A 22074-nucleotide genomic window follows, 5' to 3' on the forward strand; every position below is an offset into this window, starting at 1 on the left:
ATACAGTTATCAAAAATATTTTTAAAAACAACTTTGCAACACAGTAACATATGTTTCTTTTTATTAGTTCATTAACCAACTAGCAACGAGGCCTAACAATCACTATAATTTCAAAGCAGTGATGAGCAAAAATTATACTTTGAAAAATCTGCAACAACTCTCGTGTGATATGAAAATATCTGTGGATGGTGCCCATTGTTGACAAAGTCACTAACATCACTGTGGCTGGTTTCCTGAATTTATATTAGGAAATGCTAAGTTTTAGTAAGAGTTAGTGAAAATAAAGATGTAATTTTCCCCATGAAGTTGACAGAGCGCCTGAATTTAATCCACAGGGAAGAAACCGTGCTAGAGTCAAGACAAAGTTCAGGACCCTCTGCCCCAGGGTTAAGTTGAGGGGGCAGTGGCCAGGGACTCACTACACCCTCACTCCACTGGGAATCCTTCTTGGGAAAGCCACTGCTTTCTCTCTGCCTGCTCTGATGCTTTGGAAATATTTTTAAAAGCAAATTGAAAGCATGTCCTTTTTCTGCAATCCTGAAGGCTACATGTCGAAAGATTAATAAGGACCTTTGATGTGCTTCTTCAATCATTGTTGCCAAATAAAGGGTCAGTTAATCAGCTAATTCTGAATTTAATCAGGATCTTGTTCCAGTTGCCTTGGGTTGACCGAGCTTTGGGGCGAGGACTTTCTTTTCACAGCCTGCTCAGGGAAGGTCCGTGTTCACCGCACGCTTGCATTTTGGACACACACTGACTCAGAGGCAACTGGGCTCACACACATCCCCTCTCAGGTCCTCGCTGGGGAGCTGTCATCTTGCAACCACATAGCCATCACATGCCATTGCAGGGGCAACCCAGCAGGCAGGCCCCCTCCAACCGCAGCCCAGCCCCCTTGCACCCCAGCCAGGCTGCGGCGCCACACAGGAGCCAGCCGCGGGGCTGGGGCTCGGGCTCTAGGCAGGGGATCGGAGCGGGGAGCGCGCTCGCCCACGCCCACGCCCCCCACACTCGCGGGCGCACACTCGGGCGCACACCCCGGCGCGCGCACGCCGCCACACTCGGGCGCACGCACACCGCAGCCGGGCCAGGACGGCCCTGTCGGCGGCAGCCCGGAGCGGCCGGGCGCGCAGCGGGTACCTCCGAGGGCGCCGCCGGCCGCCCCGCCCCGCCCCGCCCCTCGAGCCCGCGGGCCGGGCGCGCAGTGGGCTGCAAAGTTTCGCGGCGCGAGTCCGCCGAGGCAGCGCGTCGGCTCGGGCTCGGCTCGGCTCTGCGCGGCTCCGGACGGCCGCGACCGCTGGCCCGGGGCTCCGGCGGCCCGGACTGCCCGACCGACCGCGCGCCCGCCGCCCGCCCCGCTGCGCCCCTCGCCCCGCACGGAGCCCGGTACCCAGCGCCCCGCGCCCCAGCTCCCCGGGCTCCCCGCGCGCTCTCCCGCCGCGGGGTCGGCCCGCAGCCTCCGGTGCGCCCGCGCTCTCCCTCCTCCTCCCGGGCTCCTGCCCTTCGCCGCCCTCGCCCCGCCATGGCTCGTGGCCCCGCTCGGACCAGCCCGGCACCGGGGCCTCCACTGCTGCTGCTGCCGCTGCTTCTGCTGCTGCTCCGGGACGCGGGTGGCAGCCACACAGCCCCTGCCTGGTCCGCACAGTCCGCGGCCGCCGACGGCCTCCCGGGGGACAAGCACCCCCCGAGAGCCCTGGGGGACGCGGCCGCCACGCTGGGCCCTGGCGCCCAGGACATGGTCGCTGTCCACATGCTCAGGCTCTATGAGAAGTACAGCCGGCGGGGCGCGCGGCCGGGAGGGGGCAACACGGTCCGCAGCTTCCGGGCCCGGCTGGGTAAGTAGAGGTGCCCGGAGGACCCCCTCTCCTTGTTCTCCGCCTTCCTCACTTGGCCGTCCTCCCCACCCTGAACCTCTGCATTCCCTGTTCCTTCTATTCCTCCCGTCGCTCTTTCTTTCACTAACAATCCCCTCAGCTCTCTATGCCAGGCCCTGAAGCTCCAGTGGGGACACCAAAGTGGCCCAGCGTGGCACAGTGTTCCTGCCCCTGGGGCGCTCCCACACTCGCTGGTCACAGACTACCCAATACCCCATACAAAAGGGTTAAGCACAGGGTGGAGAGGGGACATGGCCTGGGGGAATACCTGTGTCATAGGGTCAATTGCAATGGCACTTGGCAGAAGAGGACAGTACGGTCAGGTAGACCTAAGGCTGCCCTGGTGGCAGTGCCAGGCGGTGGGCCCAAGCAGGAAGCATGAAGCTCCAGCTGGGGGCAGTTAGTGGTTTCCGTGGCAGGGAACAGAGTGGACTGAGAAGGCCGTGGGGTGCCTGGGACTGAGGACTTTCAGGCAGAGGCATGAAGTGCTCAGACCACAGGGCTCTGAGGAAGGGCCCAGAAGCCTGGACAATGAGAGCACCCCACCGCTCTCCTGTCCTTGTCCTGCCTTCCCGTTTTTCCTGATCCTTGGCTGGAGTTGCGCAGAGGCCCTCCCTGCCCTGTCCCGAGAACCTTCCAGGCTCCAGCCTCAGCAGCCTGTCCGCCTTTGCAGCCTTTGCAGGCCCTGGGCAGACAGAGAGGAGGTGCAGCCGGGGCGGCAGGGGTGGTGAGAAGACCCTGGTTGTCATAGTGACTACTCCTGCTGGCAGAATGCTGTTCCAGAAAATGTGGGTGGGGGTCCCCTGCAGCCCTGTGGGGGATGAGGCCATTCATCAGGAGAAAAACCCTTCGTCTGCAGGCTTCCCTCCTTGAGGGGAGGGGGGCAAACCCAACTTTGGGGCCAGACAGCCTGGGGTCAGATTTGTCGCTTGCTGCTCCCTGGCTGTGTCACTTGAGGTAACATCTGTGGCCTCAGAGCCAGGAATGGGAAACAGCCTCCCATAGCTGTGGACTGGGGAGCACCTGCCACGAAGAGGCCCGTCCCCTTATCCTCCACTGAGCAGACTCACTGGGTCAGTGTCCCTGGGCTCCAGGCCAATCGGGTCTAACTCCATCCCCCGGTACCTTTTATTCACCAGCTGGGGTCCATTTCTGGAGCAACATTATTAAATTAAGCCACTTAAGAATCATCTGGCATTAATATGACCTTCTGTAAATCCCTAAAGCTATGTGGTCTTGAGTGCATTCATCTATAAAATGGACAAGGCATGCCAGTTCCTCCCTGCAGGGTGGCAGGAAAGGTGAAATGAGGTAATATGTGTAAACTTGGAACCCAGTGCTGGCCAGATTAGGTGTTGGTGCATGTTATTCTCCTGGGAGTACAAAGCAATGTGCTAAGTACTCTGTGCTCTCATGTGTGTTTAAACTTGACCTTGCTTGTCCATTAACTCAAACTTGAATCCTTACAATTGAGGAAGCAAGGCCAGAACACACCCTTCGAGCCCACCCACGCACTGCAGCTGGGCATGGAGGTGCATTTTCACAGAATGAGTAGTACAAGTAATAGTGGAGCACAGGGCATTAGCCCCCAAAGGGACCTGGAGACAGGACCTCAATCCAGCACTCCCATTTTACAGACAAGGAAACTGAGGTGGGGAGGTATTGTTCACAGTGGCAATGGTTGGCACCTCTTGTCTGCCCAGCCATTGCTGTTCTCACTGCCACCGCTACCCCTCACCGTCTCCATCAGAACTAAGCCCAGGTCTGGAAGGCGGAGTGTCGAACAGACAAATCTGGAAAATCAGAATTCTGGTACAGTCTGGAGCTGTCTGACAAATCCCTCTTCTTTGGAACCCTGAGGCAAACTTGGGCATGAATCCCAGCGTCACTAGCTGCCGGCTGGGTGCAGTGGCATAGTTACTTTACCTCTCTGAGCTTCAGTTTCCTTGTGTGCACAGTGAGGAGGTGGGCATTCAATGGGGTAACGTACGTTTCGTGCCTGGTATAGAGTGTGCGCCCGGGCACATTGGCTTTTCATTCCCCCGCTTGATTCATTTAAGCTGTTTCATACCCAGCCCCTTGCCAGCCCTCAGATGTGCCTGCTTCCTGATCCGTCTGTGAGGAGGTCTGAGCTTGGGCACGGACCCTCAGCTCATGGATGAAGCCACCAATGTGGGAGGCTTCAGCTGTGGTCCTGGAACACACCAGCAGCAGCCTGCTCCACGATGGTGGCTCTCTGCTGCCTCAGTGGGGTAGCACCTCTTCCCAAACAACAAGCGCATGCATCGCTGCCACCCTTGGCACAGTAACTGTGTTACTCGCCTGCCACCAAGCAGTGTAGCTCAGCTGGCAAGTGTGGCTGTGAGCTGGATTGGCAAGTTCCAAATCCCAATTCTGTGATCTGGGCAAGGGACTAAACTTGTCCATGACTCAATTTTTTTCACTTCTAAAATGGGGCAATTAATGCTGCCTTCCTTGTAGGAGTTTTTTAAATGGGAACTGAGATATGTCAAGTGCTTAAACCATTCCTGGCACATGTGAGTGTCAACAGTTCATTAGCTCTTGCTATAATTACACCAGCCACCTCTTTCCTCTCTCCCCTCCTTGCTCCCTGAAGTGCACTTTGCTCCCTATTAAGTCTGCATCAGCAGAGAGCACCTTTGAGCTTGACCCGAAGGGTTAAGGTTGGACCACCCCCCACTCCCACTGAATGACCTGTGTTTAAATCTAAGCTCCACTACCTACCAGTGTGACACACTGAGCTTGTTTTTTCACCTCTAAAATGAGAGTAGTGCTACATACCCATTTGTCAAGAATGCCAAAAGTCAAGTTCCTCAGTTCCCCAATATTTCCTAAGCCCCTGGTTTGGTGGCCGGTGCTATAAGCTCGGAGGACACAAAGATGCATAGAGTATTGGCCCTTCCCAGAGAAGCTTCGGAGCCGGCAGGGCAGGTGGAAGTAAGCAGGAGAGTAGGGCAGTGGTCCTGGTGTTTCGGGGGAGGAGGAAGGCAGGGGCGGGGTCTACAGGAGGGGCCCAGGAAGCCTTGGCAGAGCAGCTAGGGCCCGGCCCACTTCGAAGGGCAGGTGGCGTTTAGCCAGGTTAGAAGTGAAGCAGTGCGCTGTGTGCCGGGACTGCGAGGAGTTTGGTTTAAATGAGGAAGTAGTGTGAGGATAGAGAGGCAGGAGGTGGAGCTGGACAGGTCATGTGTGCATGGAGGGGTGGGGGGAGAGAGAAGAGAGGGAGGCAGGGGAGAAGGAGAAAAGGAGGAGAGAGAGGAGACGGGGATATATATGTATTTCCAATGTTTTTACCCTCATGGGATCATATTGTCAACACGCAGGTGAAACACGCAGGTATTCCCATTTGAAATTACCTTTGTTCATTGCTGATTGTCTGAACCATGTCCCACGCCTGTTGGCCACCTGTAGTTTTTCCTGTGGAAACTGCTTCCTCCTATTGGGGTCCTTGTCTTTTTCCTGCTGATCTGCAGAGGCTCTTTCCATAGAAGGGGTCAAGGTAAAGAACCTCCACCGCTAATACATGATTTGCTTTCGAGGCACGTGCGTGACGTAAGCGTGACAGAATTCTCAGACCACTGGTGTGGTTGAGGCCAGGCCCTGAAGGTGGGGATGGGGTGGGGCTGGGGACGCTGAGTTCAGGGTGGTTGTGGGGACACAGGACACAGAGCCAACAGGGCCTGGAGATTGGTTAGAAGCAGGAGGGAAGGGAGAGGAAGAGGGAAGGGAGCTCTCAGGCTCCAGCTGGAGGGTATCAGGCCTCCCACTGAGAAAGAGTTGGGGGCTGGGTAAAGGTGCAGTGCCCTGAGGGTGGCTGTAGCTCCTGAGGCCACCTGCAAGGGGCCAGCAGCTGTGAGCTCCTGCTGGGTGCCAGGCACTGTGCTGAGTGAGCTCTGCATAGCTGATCTCACAACTACTTTAGGTGGTTCCTACAACTACTCTGCCTAATTTAGGTGAGGAAACTGAGGCACAGAGCAGTTCCAGGACTTGCCTGAGGCCCTATAGCTAGTAAGCGGTGCAAACAGGAGTTAAACCCCATCCCTGAAGCCTGCGTGGAAGCAGACGCCCAGCACCTGCTAGTCGCCTGCCTTTCTCCGCAGCACCGCTGGCCAGTGACGCTCTTCCTTCCTGCGGCTGCTGGTGGTGCCTCATCTCCACTCTGCCCTCACTCGGCACTCGCACTCTGGCCAACCCGATGGCGGTTTCAGGGGCAATGGATGAGGGGACAAACCTCCAGGTGACTTGCATTCTGCGTCTGTGTGAGGGGCTACTCTTGGCCCGAGGGTTTGCCAGCAGGGCCTCCCCAGTGCCACCTCCCCTGCCCTAGGAAGAAGGCTGAGTGCCCAGCACGGTGGTCCTGGTCACGGTTCTGAGAATTCCCAAGATCCACAGAGAGATCAACTTGCCTAAATTAAGTCAGTTTTTCCTTCTTAGAGAGTCAGAGCTCAAAAACATCCCGATAACGACTTGGGTCTGACACGCATGCGGCAGTACACAGCGTGTGATCCTTGTCCATTCGCTCTCCGGCAGGTCATGGTCGTATCCAGAGCACATGGGGCGGGGGCCAAACAGTGTGGGCTGGGGTCACACACCTGGCTCTGCTCCTGGCTCTGCCCCTTGCCAGCTGTGTGACCGTGGACAAGCTATATACCCTCTCTGAATCTCCAGCTCTTCACCCACAGAATGAGTGACCCAAGAACACTCAGCGCAGGGCCAAGCACGTACGCTTGGTGCTCAGAACACTGTAACTAGTTCTGTTCCGAGAAACAATATTATTCCTATTTAAAAATGAAAAAACCAAGGCTCCAGGGGAAGTCAGTGGCCAACGATCCGGCCACCCAGTGTCTTCAGTTGGATTTGCATCGCCAGCTGTTTCTTTCCAAAGAATGAGGCTTTCTGGACTTCTTAAGGGTGTGGTTGTTGTGCTCCAGGACAGAGGGCCAGGAACCCCCCTGTGTTAACTGAAGCAACAGACCCCACTCTTCCCCTGTCCCTGCTTCGGCAGGTTTACAACAAGAGCCCGTCATTCAACGTGTATCTCTGAGCGCCAGCTGTCACCCAGGCCTTGCGTAGGGTCTAGGGATGCGGCAGGGAACAAAACACAGCCCTGTCCTCTTGGGGTTTATGCTCTGGGGGAAAATGAGCCATAAACAAATCAGTCTACACCAGGATGGCAGGAGGTGCCACGAGGACAAATGCAGCAGGGGCCAAGTGCTGGGGCTGCTCCTCCAGCCACGACAGCCAGACGACCCGTTTGTGCAGACACCTGACGGAGGGCCTGGCGGTACCTGGAGGGGGAGCCTTGTGAAGGCAGACAGAGCAGTGAGGCTGAGCCCTGAGACAGACGCCACGCAGGAAAAGGACATGAAGGCCAGTGTGACAAGGCAGAGGCATCGGGGAGGGGGTAAGAGATGAAGCTGGAGAGGTGGGCAGGCCAGACCAAGGAGGGCCTTGGCAAGGGGTAGAGTTTGATTTGGGGGCAGTAGAGGGCTCTGAGCCAGAGGTGAACCATGGTTGAACGCACCCCACACACCAGGGGCCTCACTCGGACGGCGCTCTGTAAAACTGTGCCATGAGGGGACACTGCCTGGCACCAGTGCCCGGCTGCCTCTCCACTGGGCAGAGCTCCACCAGGGCACCTTCCACCCCCTTTGCCATGACCCCGGTGAGCCCAACACTTAGCCCTGAGTAGGACTTTTGCAAATGTTTCTTGGGAAAAGGGAGAAAGGGAAGGAAGGAAGGAAAAGAGGGCGGTAGGAAGGGGGAAGGGGAAGAAAGAGAGAAGAAAGGGAGGGAGGGAGAGAGGAGAGGGGTGAAAGCTCCCTCATGAGACACCAGCCACCGGGCACCAGCACACTTCATGGGAAACAGGGACTTCTTTATGGGGCTTCTCTTTCGTGGCCTGGGCTCTTCTAAACGGAGAGACTTCAGGTTGACGCCCTTTCTCTCAGCCACGGCCTGGAGCCCCTGCACTGTGTGTGCAGCCACGTCCAGACAGGCCAGCCTCGGCTCCTTGTGTGCTGGGGTTGGGGGTGACCCATCTCCACCTACCCAGTTCCCAGCAGGAAGGGTCTTCCCAGAGCAGGCTGCCCCGGGAGGGAGTGAGCGCCTCTGGCCAGAGGCATTCGAGCCGCAGTGAGGTAGGCCGGCTTTTGTATGTCCTCTAAGGTTCCACCCCACTCAGAATCTATTAGCAGAACAAGCGAGGAGGCAAGACTGGAACTAGATAAAAGAAAAATGTGTCCGCCATGTTGGCTGGGTCACAGTTCAGCTATTTGGCTGGGTGCGTGGAAAGCGCCTGAGTCGGTATAGGAGGAGCTTGCTCTGCTGGCTGAGTCCTTTAGATGCAAGTGGCAGGGAAGCACATTTGGGGGCACCTCCTTTGCGCCTGGCACTTTACATATGCCATTTATCCTCCAGACAATCGTGTGAGATGGAGTCGGTTGTCCCTGTGAGGTAGATGAGGAAAGCAAGGCTCAGAGCATGGTGTGGTCCCACTGGGGCCTGGGAGCTCCATTCCTAGGGCGTTTTCTAGCTTGGGGGCCGGTGAGTGTTGCATCGTTGGTGAACTTTCTACCCGCAGGTCAACCCTGGATGCTACAGGTACGCAGCCACGGCCACCTGAGTGAGCTGCCAACTGCTGGGGCTTCCCAAACTTCCCTGATGGCTAGAATCCCAGGGGGTGCTCGTTAAAATGTGGGACTCAAGGTCATGCACCCAAGGCCACAGTGTTTGGGGAAGCCAAGTTTAAATGTGCACCGAGACCCTGCACTGCTTCTTCTTATGTGTGGGGCATGTGAGGGGCTGCGACACTGTCCTGGTGGGTTTGTTGCTAGGATCAGATAAGGTAATGTCTTCAGAGTGTCACCCAAGCCTTAACTGGCATTTATTTCTCAGGTCCTGCACAGACATGCTTCTCTCTCTTCCTTCTTCCTTCTCATAGTCCCTTAAGAGTCTGTGAAAATCCCCAGTTGAATTATGCCTTCTTCCCGAAAGAAACAAAGAATATTAGACTGAAGGTTTGGGTTAAAAAAATTGCAGCTGATAATGTGGATACAGGTGTCAGAGAGGTATGACCCCAACCCATGCCCCTTGGAGAGCCTAGTGCCCCCACAAGTCCTGTGGGCTTGGGACCTCTGTTCCTCTCTGGGCTTTGCCCAGCAGAGGGAGGGAAGAAGCCGACCCCCAGTGGCTCTGGTCTCTTGCTGGTGTGCAGCATCCCAGGGAGGCACCAGGAAAGGCCCTCCTCTCCTCCTAATCCTAGAGAGGACTTGGCAATTTTTGAGCGAGCTCATGCTGCTGCCAGGGCTGGGGCAGCTTCCTGGCACTGCAGAGGAGGCTGTGCTGCCCTGGGGCCCTTAGAGATCACCGAGTGGAACCAGGCAACAAGGAAGGAGTGGTCAGCAGCTCTGGGGAAGCAGGGGCTGGCGCATTCTCATGCCAAAAGCCAAGCTGCAGAAGTGAGGGTTGGGTCGAGGTGTCCTGTTCCTTACTGTGGTTCAGGCCTCTGGAGAGCAACCTGCACCTTGGACATTTTGTCCAGTGACCTTGTGCAGTCCCGACATTGCTCTTTCTTTGTCAGACAATCTTAAAGCCCTTGGACAGAACAAAGAGCAGGACACGGAGCAAAGATGCCCAAATGGCTGTACTCTGAACCCCAGTGTCCCTTAGAAGGTGCTCAGAATGCAGTAAGAAAAGGATGAGGGTCAACTCATTTTGCCTCATTTGGAAGAATGGTCACATTTGATGTAGATTGCATTTAAAAACTCACTGCATAAAATAGAGGGCTGTGCAAATACAGGAGAGGCTGCCTTGACATGGGGCTTGGACCCAACCCAAACCGTCCTGAGCACTTAGGGAGGTGTCAGTGACATTTGCTCATCGGAGGCAGTAGAGTGCAGCAAACAGGGGCTTTAGGGTCCAGCAGGCCTGAGCGCCCACCCTGTCGGCTACTTTTTCTTTTCTTCTCCCCTTCCTCTTCCCCTCCCCTTTCATTTTTTGCAATGAGATATTGGCAGTTCCCAACCTCTCTGACCCCAAGTCCTTAGCTGTTCATCGAGGATTGCAAAGGGCGCCCTCATCGGTTTAATAGGAGGATTGCAGCGGATGGGGAAAGCGAAGGCGGGAGGCGCCTGGAGTGCTTGGTCAGGGGGCGTTGCTCCCTCTCCTGGGAGGTGCAGGAGACCCCGCGAGCACGGGGACCGTCCAGGGGAGAACCTAACGGGCTGTGGTCTGTCCTTCCCTCGCAGAAGTGGTCGACCAGAAGGCCGTGTATTTCTTCAACCTGACGTCCATGCAGGACTCGGAAATGATCCTCACCGCCACCTTCCACTTCTACTCGGAGCCGCCGAGGTGGCCCCGAGCGCGGGAAGGGCCGTGCAAGCCGCGGGCCAAGAACGCTTCGTGCCGCCCGCCGCCCCCCGGGCCGCCGGCTCGCCAGCACCTGCTCTTCCGCAGCCTGTCGCAGAACACGGCCACGCAGGGGCTGCTCCGCGGGGCCATGGCCCTGGCGCCGCCGCCGCGCGCCCTGTGGCAGGCCAAGGACATCTCCCCCATCGTCAAGGCGGCGCGCCGGGACGGCGAGCTGCTCCTCTCCGCCCAGCTGGACTCCGGGGAGAAGGACCCGGGGGTGCCCAGATCCGGCCCCCACGCGCCCTACATCCTCGTCTACGCCAACGACCTGGCCATCGCGGAGCCCAACAGCGTGGCGGTGACGCTGCAGAGATACGACCCCTTCCCGGCTGGAGAGCCCGAGCCGCGCGCAGCCCCCAACAGCTCGGCAGACCCCCGCGTGCGCCGGGCCGCGCAGGCCGCCGGGCCGCTCCAGGACAACGAGCTGCCGGGGCTGGACGAGAGGCCGGCGCGCGCGCCCCACGCGCAGCACTACCACAAGCACGAGCTGTGGCCCAGCCCCTTCCGGGCCCTGAAGCCCCGGCCCGGCCGTAAGGACCGCAGGAGGAAGGGCCAGGACGTGTTCGTGGCCTCCTCGCAGGTGCTGCGCTTCGACGAGAAGACGATGCAGAAAGCCAGGAGGAAGCAGTGGGACGAGCCGAGGGTGTGCTCCCGCAGGTACCTGAAGGTGGACTTCGCGGACATCGGCTGGAACGAGTGGATCATCTCGCCCAAATCCTTCGACGCCTACTACTGCGCGGGCGCCTGCGAGTTCCCCATGCCCAAGGTAGGGTGCGCGTGGGTGTGCGCCAGACGCACCGCCGTGCTCTGCCTGTTGTCGGACTCCCAGCTCTGCTGCTGTTGGCGAGTCCCTCTGCCTGTGGCACCTGTGTCCTCACCTGCAAAATGGGGATAACAACACCTCCCATCCGTCCCCGGCACAGCACAGGGGCCAAGTGGCTCCTTGGGTAGATAATGCCCACAGAGGTGTTGGGTTTGGCTGTGCTTTTTGTTTCCGCCTCTTTAAACGTGCATTCGCACACAGCGTGACCACTCCGCAGAGTTGAATGGATGCTGCTCCTGTGCACAGGGCTGGTCCCAGAAGCCGCATCCTGACCAAGGCTCTCATTTCTGTTCCTGGCCTGGCCCCAGGGCATGGGTGCCTGTGACCAGCATGGTGCTAGCCTAGGTGGCTTTCCCAGCGTGGGCTTCCTCCTCCCTCCAACTCAGGGCAGGAACCCACGGGGCAACTACCGGGCTCTCACTGCGCACAGCAGCCTGCAAGGCACACAGCACTGGACCGTTTTATCCATTGTGCTGGCCCGGAGCTTTCAGATTCTCCCCTTCCCTCCAGGCAGGGCTGTGCCACGTCCATCCCTCTCCCTGGGGCCTGCACTCCAGTGGGCTGGCTCCCCAAGATGTCGACCCTCGGCACCCAGGGCACAGTTTTCCTCCTGCTTAGTTACTCTGCTGAATCCCGGTGATGCCTTCCCCTTCAAGAAAGGAAGCCAGTGCACAAACCCAATTTGAACGTATAAATCAGCCCACTGGGAAAGTCCAGACCCAGACGTGGAGCTGCATTAACCTGTTTGGGAGTTAAGGGGTTTCTCCGCAAAGCTGCACGTGTGCAGGAGAGAGGCAGGGCGGTGCCTGACAGAGACAGAGTCTGCTGAGGCCCCCCCCCGAGCCTGGGCCAATGCAGTGCCAGGACTCGCAGGCTTGCGGCTGGCCGACCTGGCACTCACCCTATCAGCCCGGCTGGCTGCCTCCCCACCTTCTAGGACGCCAGCCAGAACCCCACAAGCGCAAGTGTCCCTGCCCTTCTCTCCTCCCTGCCTCCCAGCACACAAGGGCTTCCTCATCGACTGTACCACACTGAACACTCTCCGTCTGGCTGGCGATGAGCTGAAGCGGTTCATCTTGTCAGAGGTGGGCATGGTTTCTGAGCCAAGCCACTTTCTAACTGAGGGTCTTGGTCAAGTTGCTTAGTCATTTTAAGCCTCGGTGTCTTCACCAGTAAAACGTAGATAATATCCACCCCATAAAGCTGGCAAGATGACAGCGTGGGCTGATGCAGGGAAAGTAGCGCGGGGGGAATGTCAGTTCCCAGCCATCACACCGGCCCCTTCAGTGACAAGAATACCATCACACGGGAAGAATTCCTGACTCCTCAGACTGCAGGCAGCCCTGGCTGGGCCCCTCCCTCGGCTCTCTCTGCACAGTTTCTGCCCTGTTCCTGGTGCTCCTTGGGGATGTGTGGCACTCAAGCGCCCCCAAGTGGCCAGTGCTGTGTAGGGGATGTGACGTCCCTCAGGGAGGCCAGAAGGGCGGGAAGGCCTAGGGGCTCTTGCAGCCCTCAGCCTGGGGCTCCGTGTGTGGCTGATTGCAGAGGAAGCATGTGCCCAGCCTGGATCTCGCATTCATTCTAGGTCGGCGCCTTTTCCGTGGTCTCGGTCAGGGAACTGCAGGGGTGCAGCATGGCCTGGGGCTGGGAGGACAGCACCGGTGGGTGGGTGAGGGCAGAGCGCTGAGGTGACCCTGCTCCTTTCCTGCCTTGCAGGTTGTCCGCCCATCCAACCATGCCACCATCCAGAGTATTGTCAGGGCTGTGGGCATCGTCCCTGGAATCCCAGAGCCTTGCTGTGTCCCTGACAAGATGAACTCCCTAGGGGTCCTTTTCCTGGATGAGAACCGGAACGTGGTTCTGAAGGTGTACCCCAACATGTCCGTGGAGACCTGTGCCTGCCGGTAAGACAGCTCCAGGGTGGAAGGAAGCCTCTGCCCCCACCCCCAGCAGAGCCGTGTTCTCAGGACGCTGTGGAACCAGGACACGACGAGGGCTGCAGCTGCAGACACAGGGCTCTAGAGAGTACAGGCAGTGCCGCTGGGCCCAGGAAGGTCTGCCCACTGGAGCATCGTTCTGGGGTCTTTCAGGAGTCTGGGAATTAGCCCTGGCCTGAAGGTTGCCCGTCGTTCGTACCCACAATACCCACCGTCCTCAAGGCCTGAAAACAGAACGCGTCCAGTGTTGGCCAGATGCGATCATCATCTCATACTCGAGGAAGAAGGCTATGCAAATCTCAGGGCCCGCTCCCCTTTCGCATGGGAAGAACCTCTGTTTAATGCTCAGTTTAAACACTTCGGGCCACATAGTCACCCTGGAAGAATAGTGGTATAAATGGGTGTTCTCTTCCAAACTCCACTGCAAAAGCTTTATACATACAGTATGCACATGTAACCAATGTCGGTTTCTTTTTCTTAACATATGTTTTATCTTAAAATAACAACAAAAAAGGAGGGAGTTGCCACGACTCCCCACAGAGGTGATCAAGCTGAGTAACTGTGGGTGTTTGGATGTGCATATTGAAATAACACATACCGTAATATGTTGGAATACTAAAAAGTAACCAAGATTTTATATTTTTGTAAATTATACTTTCTATACTGTAGATTGTGTACGTTATGTGTTTTTATGGAAAGCTAATAAATTAAAGGTACAGTGGTATCATGAAAAACTGAATGTCACCCACTCCAAAATATCACTCACTCCCCATCTGTAAGTATAGCACCTGGATGGCTGCTGGGGACGCCTTTAGGGTCCTTGGAGGACACCTCCCTCTTGACCAACTCCATATTCTCTGCGTGTTTCTCAAGCTCCAAAAAACTAAAGGCTCCTGTGCTTTCCAGGGTCCTGCCCCACCCACCCTTTCCTGCAAATCCCCAACCCGGGCTGGTGTCCCAGACTGGAAAGGGCCCCAGGCAGGCACAGTGGCCTCCTGGAGTTCCCCCACATCCCTGGCCTCCGGGCCATCCATCGATTGGGCGGTGTCTGAGACATTTAAAGCGTTGTCTACGGCTGCCCGGTCAGAGGTCTTTTACTTGGGGTAGTTCGAGCAGGAGGAGATTCAATATAAGCAGTCAGGGGTCTCTCCTGAGGGACTGGATGATCTACAGGGTCTCCCGCATCTGCTTGTCCTGTGTAGAAAGGTCCCCAAATAGCTGACCCCCACCCATGGCTTCCTTATTCCCATAGAGTTAGTGCCTGAGCTGATTGACCGGAATTTCCAAAAGGAATCTGGGTCCAATGTGAGGCAGGTGTATCACAGTCGCATCAGCAGGACCTGAGGATGACACGGCCCAAGTGTTAGAGGGGACTGCAAAGCCACCAGCGGTTCTCTAACAGGGTGTCCGAGAAGAGAAGCAGCCACGGCGTCTGTCTTGGGCTTTGGGCTGGCTCAGAGACCAGGGGTCCTGTGCAAGGTACGTGTGAGGAAGTGCTCCCAGGAGACTCGGGCCAGGAGCCCAGCATCCCAGCCTGGTCGGGATCCCGTGGGGAGTGCTGGAGCTTAAAGCGCCCCTCAGAGAGAGTTCCTTGACCCCTGCATGGGCAGCCTCTGAAGAAGGCTGCAGTGGCAGAGCCTGGAGGCCAAGCCACTGGAACTGGAGAAACTGCCCCAGAGCCAGAGGTAAGAGGGATCCGAGTGCACCTGGGGGGCATCAGCGTCTGCTCAGCATCTCGGAGGTGCTCCAAGTGGTCCTGGGACACATGAGCGGCTGCCTTGGGGACCCCGGCCTGCTGACAGAGATCGGGTGAGGGGCGGAAGTCCCTGGCACACGTGGCCTTGTTCTCTCACTCCTGCAGAATCTGACCTGGGACCGGATGGTTCCGTGAGCTGCTGTAGATGCTGAGCTGGCTCAGCCCGGCCTGCACATTTAGTGCTCGGTTTGCCATGGCTAATTCTTTTTGGAACATGACGGGATATAAATCAATAGCAAAGCGGGTGAAAATACTGGGGCTCGAGAAAACGCCAGCTCTCTTTCTTCCCAATAGTAGACTCCTCATTCCCCCCATCCCATCTAATTTTTTCCTCATCAAACTGCTCGCTTTTCATTTTCAGCCAAGATAGGGTGTCTTATAATAGTTTTATCTTATTCTTCTGGCATTTGCCAATTCTGGGAGACCTTCTGGGTCCCCCAACACCTGGAATGCCTCTGAGTCCTCTTTCCTGGCTTACTGGGAAGTGGCGGGGAGACAGGCTGGGAGCCTGTGCCCTGGGCCAGCACTGGGAGGGACGGCACTCCGTGGTTGCCATCTTTCCTGAGCACGCCCTGGTGACTGTGGGGTATGGCATGGGTCAGGTGGGTGACGTGTGTCCCAGTCCTATGGTGAGAGGAGCTAGTGTCATCAGTGATCCTTCCAATTTATAGAACACCATGTAGTTATGGCATCTCATTTACCCTGACAGCAGCCTGACAACTTACTGCCCAATTCGTGCTGCAGAAAAACAGGCTGAGGAAGGGTAAGTAGCACGTCCACTAGTAACGCGTCCACTAATGTCTTACCGAGACCACGGGCAACGTCAGGTTGGTGCCCAAGCTGCCTGATTCAAGGCCTACGTGGACAGCACTGCCCCTGAACTTCCTGGCTAGTGACCCCACTACCAGCATATTAGGCGTGTCCCAATGGCACTGAGTGCCCTCACAGTAAAGTGAGGCTTAAAAATAAATGTGTATATAACTTTTTTCTCCCCTTAAAACCAAAATATCAACATTACATTGTCACATTGCCAGAAGGTTCCAGCACACAGCCTGGATGTGCATGAGTTGCTGAGGTCACTCACCTGGCTGCGGGTCAGTCTGGAGGGAGCAGGGTGGTGGCCTGCAGCAGGCCCCCATCCCTGAACTTGTACGTCCTCTAGAAGGGCAGAGCCTCTTATAGGTTAGTTCATGTGACAAATACCGGCAGTACACCTGAGGGCTAGAAACTTTAAGGCTAGGAGAAAACTTTGGGAAGCTTCTGATTCAACGTTTCTACTTGAGAAGTGGGGAAACTGAGTCCTGGCACTACCTAGTGTCTTGCCTGAGGCGTCCCAATAGGTACCTCTTTATGTCTAAGTCACTCATAAAATGTCATCAGAGCCATAGCCTATAACTAATGCTTCTTCCGTGGCCAGGACGGAGACAGCTGTGTCAGAGAAACTGACAAATGTCTAGGGCTGTCGGGCGGTGAGGTGGGGGCTCCAGAGGAAGAGGAATGGACATGACTCCGGAAAGGCTGACTTTGAGGTCAGCCAGGGAGGAAGAGCTGGGCTTGGCTGGTGGAATAAGGACATTGCAAGGAGAGTTTGGTGGCAGCACATGCCAAGGAGGGCTGAGACCGGGAGGGCAGACCAGCTTGCCAACTCTGGCTGTGACTTGTGCACCAAAGCATCGATGGTAGAGTTCAAGGCTATTTCCCTTTACCAAAACCTGGAAGCGTAAGATCCTTCACAGATAGACTGATGATTCTGAGATTTCCATTCCCTTCTCCCTCTACTCCCCGAGAGAGCCAGCTCATGCAAGCTTGGCTCCTCTACCCGGCCCGTAGTCCTAACCTTGCTCCTCCAATCTCTCCCAGGAGTCTTGTCTGTGTGAGTCAGCGGTAGGTGGGTGAGCAGGAGAATGAATATGTTTATTTATTCAATTACTTAGTATTTACTATGTGCCAAATACCATGCTAGGCAATATATTCATACTTTATCTCTCGAAAGACACATATGATTTCCCTTTTTTTGTCGGAACCAGTGTGCAAACCTGAATGTGCATCAGAAACAACTGGAGACTTGGCATAGGCTGGGCCCCACCCAAGGGTTGTTTCCAATCCAGGCTGAGACTTTGTATTTCTAACCAGTTCCCAGCTTCTGCTGCTGCTACTGGCTCAGGTACCATACTTTGAGAACAGGTGTCCTCAGAGCAATGTCCCCTGTGATGGAAGGGACCCCCTGAGGCAGCTGTGTCACAGAAACTCAGGTAGGTCCTTGCTCACCTCCACGAAGGAAGACTGAAGTCCATGTTGCTGCTTTGGAGCGATGAGCTGCAAGGATCTTTGGAATAAATGGATGAGTCAAATCCTCCTGTCTTGTTCATTAGATTGTGCTTCTCCCATAGCAATTGCATGTGATGATTTGATTTCTATAATTCACAAGTCCTGGGAGGGATGACACTACAGAGGCTTTGGTTAAAAATCAGCAGTAACGCCAAACCATCTGGGCATTGAGAAAAGACAGGGAGCACAAGGCTAAGCTGGCAGCCGCCAGGGCAGCCGCACACCGCACAGAGCACTCCTAGGTGCTCAAGGATGTATGCAGAGCTGCGCCCGGGAGGCCTGACCCGGAGGAGCGTCGACCTGCTGTGAAGGCAGGACCGACTTGCTGGGCACGTCAAATTGCAGAGGATGTGACATGAGAGGACAGCAGAGGAGCAGTCCTGGGGCCCTTAGAGTGGATGAATCCACCAGAGTGGTGTTGCTCAGAACACAGAGGCTGCTGGTGAAGGGCAGTCAGGACCGGCCCAGGTGGAGGACAGCAGGAAGGAGCAGAAGGCATTCCTAAGGGAGAGCAGAGCCCACGCAGGGGCTCTGCAGGAGGTGGGGGCAGAGCTGGCCCAGAGGTGGGGCAAAGGGAAGCAGTGACAGAAAGATCAGGCGTGGTACTGCCAGTAGCAGGAACGGTGATTACTTATTGAGCGCTTACATGCAACATGTTCCTGTGGAACACCAGCATCTGTGGAGCCCGCTGTCCCTCTCCCTAGACCGACAGCTCGGTAACAAATACGATTCCTGAGCACGGGCCCAGACCAGCACAGGTGAGATCCAGCCACCGCTGCACCTCCTCAGTGGCTGAAGTCCAGATCCTGTGGTGCGGCTCGTCAAAACCTGGAGGGGAATATAGTCCAGCCCAACTAGCAATGCAACTGGCCTTTTGTCGTTGCTGTCCATTAACATACCAAAGATTAGAAGAACCAGTGGTGAGGAGACACATGTCCTTAGGCTCAGCTAACGGGAGTGAATATTGAAAAAGCATTTCTGGAAAGCAGCTTAGCAATGCTTAGCAAGAGATTTGTAAACATTTACATATACTTTGACCTAGATATTCCACTTCTGATGACCTAAGAATATGAAATAGACTGTAATAACATGCAATAATGCCTTGCAACATTTTCTTAATAACTAATTGTCCTACAGTTGGAGGATGTTTGAATAAATTAGGATATGTTCATATGATTGGATAGTGCTTAGTCATTACGAATGAAGTTTATGAAAAGTTTTTCATGATATGGGGAGATATTCACACAATCCTCTAGTGGCATTTCCTACTAGTGCCCAGACCTAGACCCCTCTGGGGACCATCCCAAACTGACTCTCCCTGTGCTGCCAGTGACGTCACTCCCACTCCAGGAGCCCAAGCCAATCAGGGCATTGCATTCTCCTGGCTGCAGTGATTGGCTGGGGTGTGAGCAGATGATCCAATCAGGGCCATGGAGGCACCGAGAGCTCTCTGGGACTTCCTGGAGAAGAGGCTTTTGCTCCTCCCGCCCCATGTGGAAGGGGAACAGACCTGCCCGGGCCGCCTTGCCACGACACAGAGAGACGGAGCTGAAGCCAACACAGCAGAGGGGCAGGACTGAGAGGGGAGAAGTCGTCACTGGGACTGTGCCTGTCCTCTCTGTATCAAGCCACACTAAAGCCAGACTGTCGCTGAACTTCTCAGTGTCACTGGTCAGCCGTAATCTGTTTTGCTTAAGCCTGTTTGGGGTCTGCTTTTCTGAAACTTTCGACTAAATGACACAATTTTTAAGAAGAAAAGCAAACCTGTATGTACCAAAAAGAAAAATAAACCTGTATCTACCACGCCTGTGCTGTACACCAAACCATGTATACCAAGTGACTTCAAAAGTAAATAAATCTAGGACAGAGATCACAGACACTTCAGTCTAGATTATCATAAATGTTATTCCAGCCTTCACTTTGTCTAGGCATAGACACGTAAAACTACCATAATTCAGATCTTTGGTCTTTGAATGATCATGTGGATGGAACTTCCTTGGAGACAGTAAATGAAGAGTTAAGTTTTTTGAGGAGGGGGCAAAGGAGGGGTAAATAAGATCTTCTGTGGCTCAACCAGGGAAGCCCCTTCCTGAGGCCCTAGCAATGCAAGGGAACAGGAGAGGGAGGGTCCTTTTGCATGAGGGAACATCGAGAGTCCTTTTCTCCCTGGGAGAGACAGAACAAGACTCAAACCTTATTCCCTGAAACCCAGAGTTAGGGGGACCTGTTCATAGGGACCAAAGCCCATTTGTACCAAAAGGTAAGAAGGACCCTGAAATCACCACCTGTGGAAAGTAGGCATCTCGGCTGGTGACCCATGCTCCCATAAGAACTCAGAGATTTGTGAGAGAGGACAGGTTGGGATTGGAGTGTGGCCACGGCTGGCCTCTTCTCTCAACCCCTCCACCCACAGAGCCATGCCTTCTGGAGAACAGTAAGCTGGTACCTTGGTGCCCCATGGGAGACACCACAGAGACTTGGATTAGCCAAGGGATCCCGACAGCTACAGACAAGCTGCTATTGGATGGGTAGGAACTGTCCCCTGCAGCCATGCCAGTGTCGCTGAGAAGCAACAGCAGGTAGCACATTGTAGGAACCGTCTCTCCTTTCCCTTCACAGCATTAAGAAGCTGGATTGATACTATCCCACCCCGATCTCTTTTGGACTAAATAACCCCATGGGACACTTGGACAATTCTGTAAAAGGGAAAACTAGACTTCCGGATAAGATGGATCAGGAAGCCTCAAGCAACTAATTAGAAACAAGACAAGAGATGTGACCATATTGATATCCCGAGTTTGCGGGGCAGATAATCCAGAAGAACATAGGCATGTTGCATTGCTTAGCTCCGAGGAGCTGCCCACATCAGAGGCTGTATGACAGGCACCTGCAGGCAGTGTGCACGCACAGCCTCCACAGCCGGATGTGGCGACCCTGTATATAAACGGGTCCACGGTCCTTTACCTGAGATCCCCAAAACCAAAGCTATCTGAAAACCTGAAATTTCTTTTAACTCTTTTTGTGGCAAAACTTGACATGAATGGATATTTGTGTCTTTATCTGTTTTGCTGCAAAAATATTAACATGTGTCATTTTAGGGTGTTGTCTCCAAGCCTTTTGGGGATATTATAGTATATGCACCATACCAAATTCCCCAAATCTGGAACTTTCTGAATCCCAAAACACCGTGATCACAGGGGTTTCAGATAGAGGATTTGGAAACCGTACGTGTCTCAAAATGTTAACACTGGGCATTGCTAGATGATGAGGTTGTGGGTTATTTTTATATTCTTCTTTATGTTTTGCATTTCCCAAATTTTCTACCTTATATACTACTGTTATAACTGGAAAAAAAGTCACATTTTAAAAATAGCGTCAGACAGCACAGCAGCCCCTTGCACCTCCCTGAGCACATCCAGGCCACCGTGCCATCCACCCGCTCAGCTTGAGTGTGAAAGGCTCCTGGGCGGCCCCCAGGCCAGAGCACACTGGGGTGCCCGCCTTGTTCTCAGCTCCTCCTGGCCCACACCGCACTCTGCAGCTGCAGCTCCATCTCCTGGGCTTGGCACCCGTTTGCGTGTCTGTTCCCTGCCCCATGGGATTCCTGCACTGGGCTGGCTCACAGCCCAGCACACTTCCTGCCCACCCCCAGCCGCCCAGGCAGCATTTCTGAAGCAGCACCCTTCCCATCCTCCCCTGGCCGTGCCTCCAAAGGGTGCAAACAGCAAGTTCTGTCTGGGCCTGGCCACTCGGGGGCTCCTGGTTTCACCCTTCCCCGTCCGCATCTCCCTGGACCTGCTCAGTGCTTTGCCGCCTCTTCCAGGGAGCCCTGCCAGTGTGGAGCAATGTTGTGCTCAAATCTCCCCCAGAGCAGACCACCCTGTACACCTCCCTAGTGTTTTTAACTGTGCTGGTTCTTTGCTTTGGTCAAAGCCACACGTGATGGAAATTGGCAGAGTCTAAGTGTGGGCACGCTACTCTTAAAATAACACAGTCCCTGGGGCCTCCCGCCCCCCTACCTGGGCTGCAGCTTGCCCGTCCCTACCTCTCCAGGCCAGGGGGCCATCTCCTGGGCAGGCACCAGTCTCAGAGCTTCCTGCCTACTCCTCTGTCCCCCCAGATCACACGGTTCTCCTGGCTAACGAGCGTGGCCCAGGCGGCTGCTCGCAGATGTCAGCCGAGACCTCCCTCCAGACCAGTGACAAAGCCAAGATTTGAGGGCCCTGCAGGCCGAAGGGTGTTGTCTCCTGCAGAGCAGGCTGAGGAGGCCAGAGCTTCAGCCCCCGGCTCCATCTCAGTCGGACCTGGGGTGGAGAAGGGGTGGCCCGAACGCAGCCACCCGGCTGGCCAGGGTGCTTCCATGATGTTCCATTCCAGCACACCATTCTCTGAACTCCTCATACCGCTCTTCTGAACGGGAGGCTCGAAGAGCTGAGGTGACTTGCTCCAGGTCACACACGTGGTAGTCAGTGAGGGTGCTGGGTCCACACCCTTGGGTGCAGCCCGCGAGCCACACTGGCATGTTCCAGTTCCCCAAGGAGCAGCCTCTTGTGAGCCCCAGGGTGGTGCCAACCCCACGTCCATCCCCGGCCCCACGGTTTGTCGGGGCCTCCTGGGTGTTCTGCATTGTCGTTGCTATATTTGGAGGACTTTCTGGTCTGATTTCCTGGATTCTTTGTTCCCGTGGCCCAGGAGATGGAGCCTCTGTCACCCACCCTGGAGATTCCTCTGATCAGCGCTGGCAAGGAAACGAGAACGGATCCTAATTAGGGGGCGATAACCCCTCGGAGAAACGCGGATTCTTTACAGTAGGCCATGTCCTTCCCACAAGCCCTGCGTGTTTGTCAGATGTTTATAGAGCCTTCATTAACAGAGAGCTTCCTCCGATAAGAGGTCAGAGCGCTGCATCGAGGGCCAGATAAGAAC

At 55.5% G+C, this 22074-nt stretch overlaps 1 protein-coding gene across 2 annotated transcripts; it reads left to right on the top strand.

Moving 5' to 3' along the window:
- The first annotated feature begins 1235 nt into the window (after window positions 1-1235).
- GDF10 (growth differentiation factor 10) lies at window positions 1236-13035 on the top strand. Of its 2 annotated transcripts, none has more exons than XM_012651276.1 (3): window positions 1236-1835; window positions 10145-11070; window positions 12844-13035. In XM_012651276.1, the coding sequence occupies exons 1-3, from the start codon at window positions 1523-1525 to the stop codon at window positions 13033-13035; spliced, it is 1431 nt and encodes a 476-aa protein (XP_012506730.1). In that variant the 5' UTR covers window positions 1236-1522. The 2 variants fall into 2 exon arrangements, with proteins under 2 accessions (XP_012506730.1, XP_012506729.1); XM_012651275.1 differs by having other exon boundaries at window positions 1523-1835; window positions 10142-11070.
- Window positions 13036-22074: the final 9039 nt, after the last annotated feature.

The sequence above is a fragment of the Propithecus coquereli genome, unplaced genomic scaffold (genome assembly GCF_000956105.1).
Source record: "Propithecus coquereli isolate 6110/MARCELLA unplaced genomic scaffold, Pcoq_1.0 Scaffold351, whole genome shotgun sequence".
NCBI classification, from domain to species: domain Eukaryota; kingdom Metazoa; phylum Chordata; class Mammalia; order Primates; family Indriidae; genus Propithecus; species Propithecus coquereli.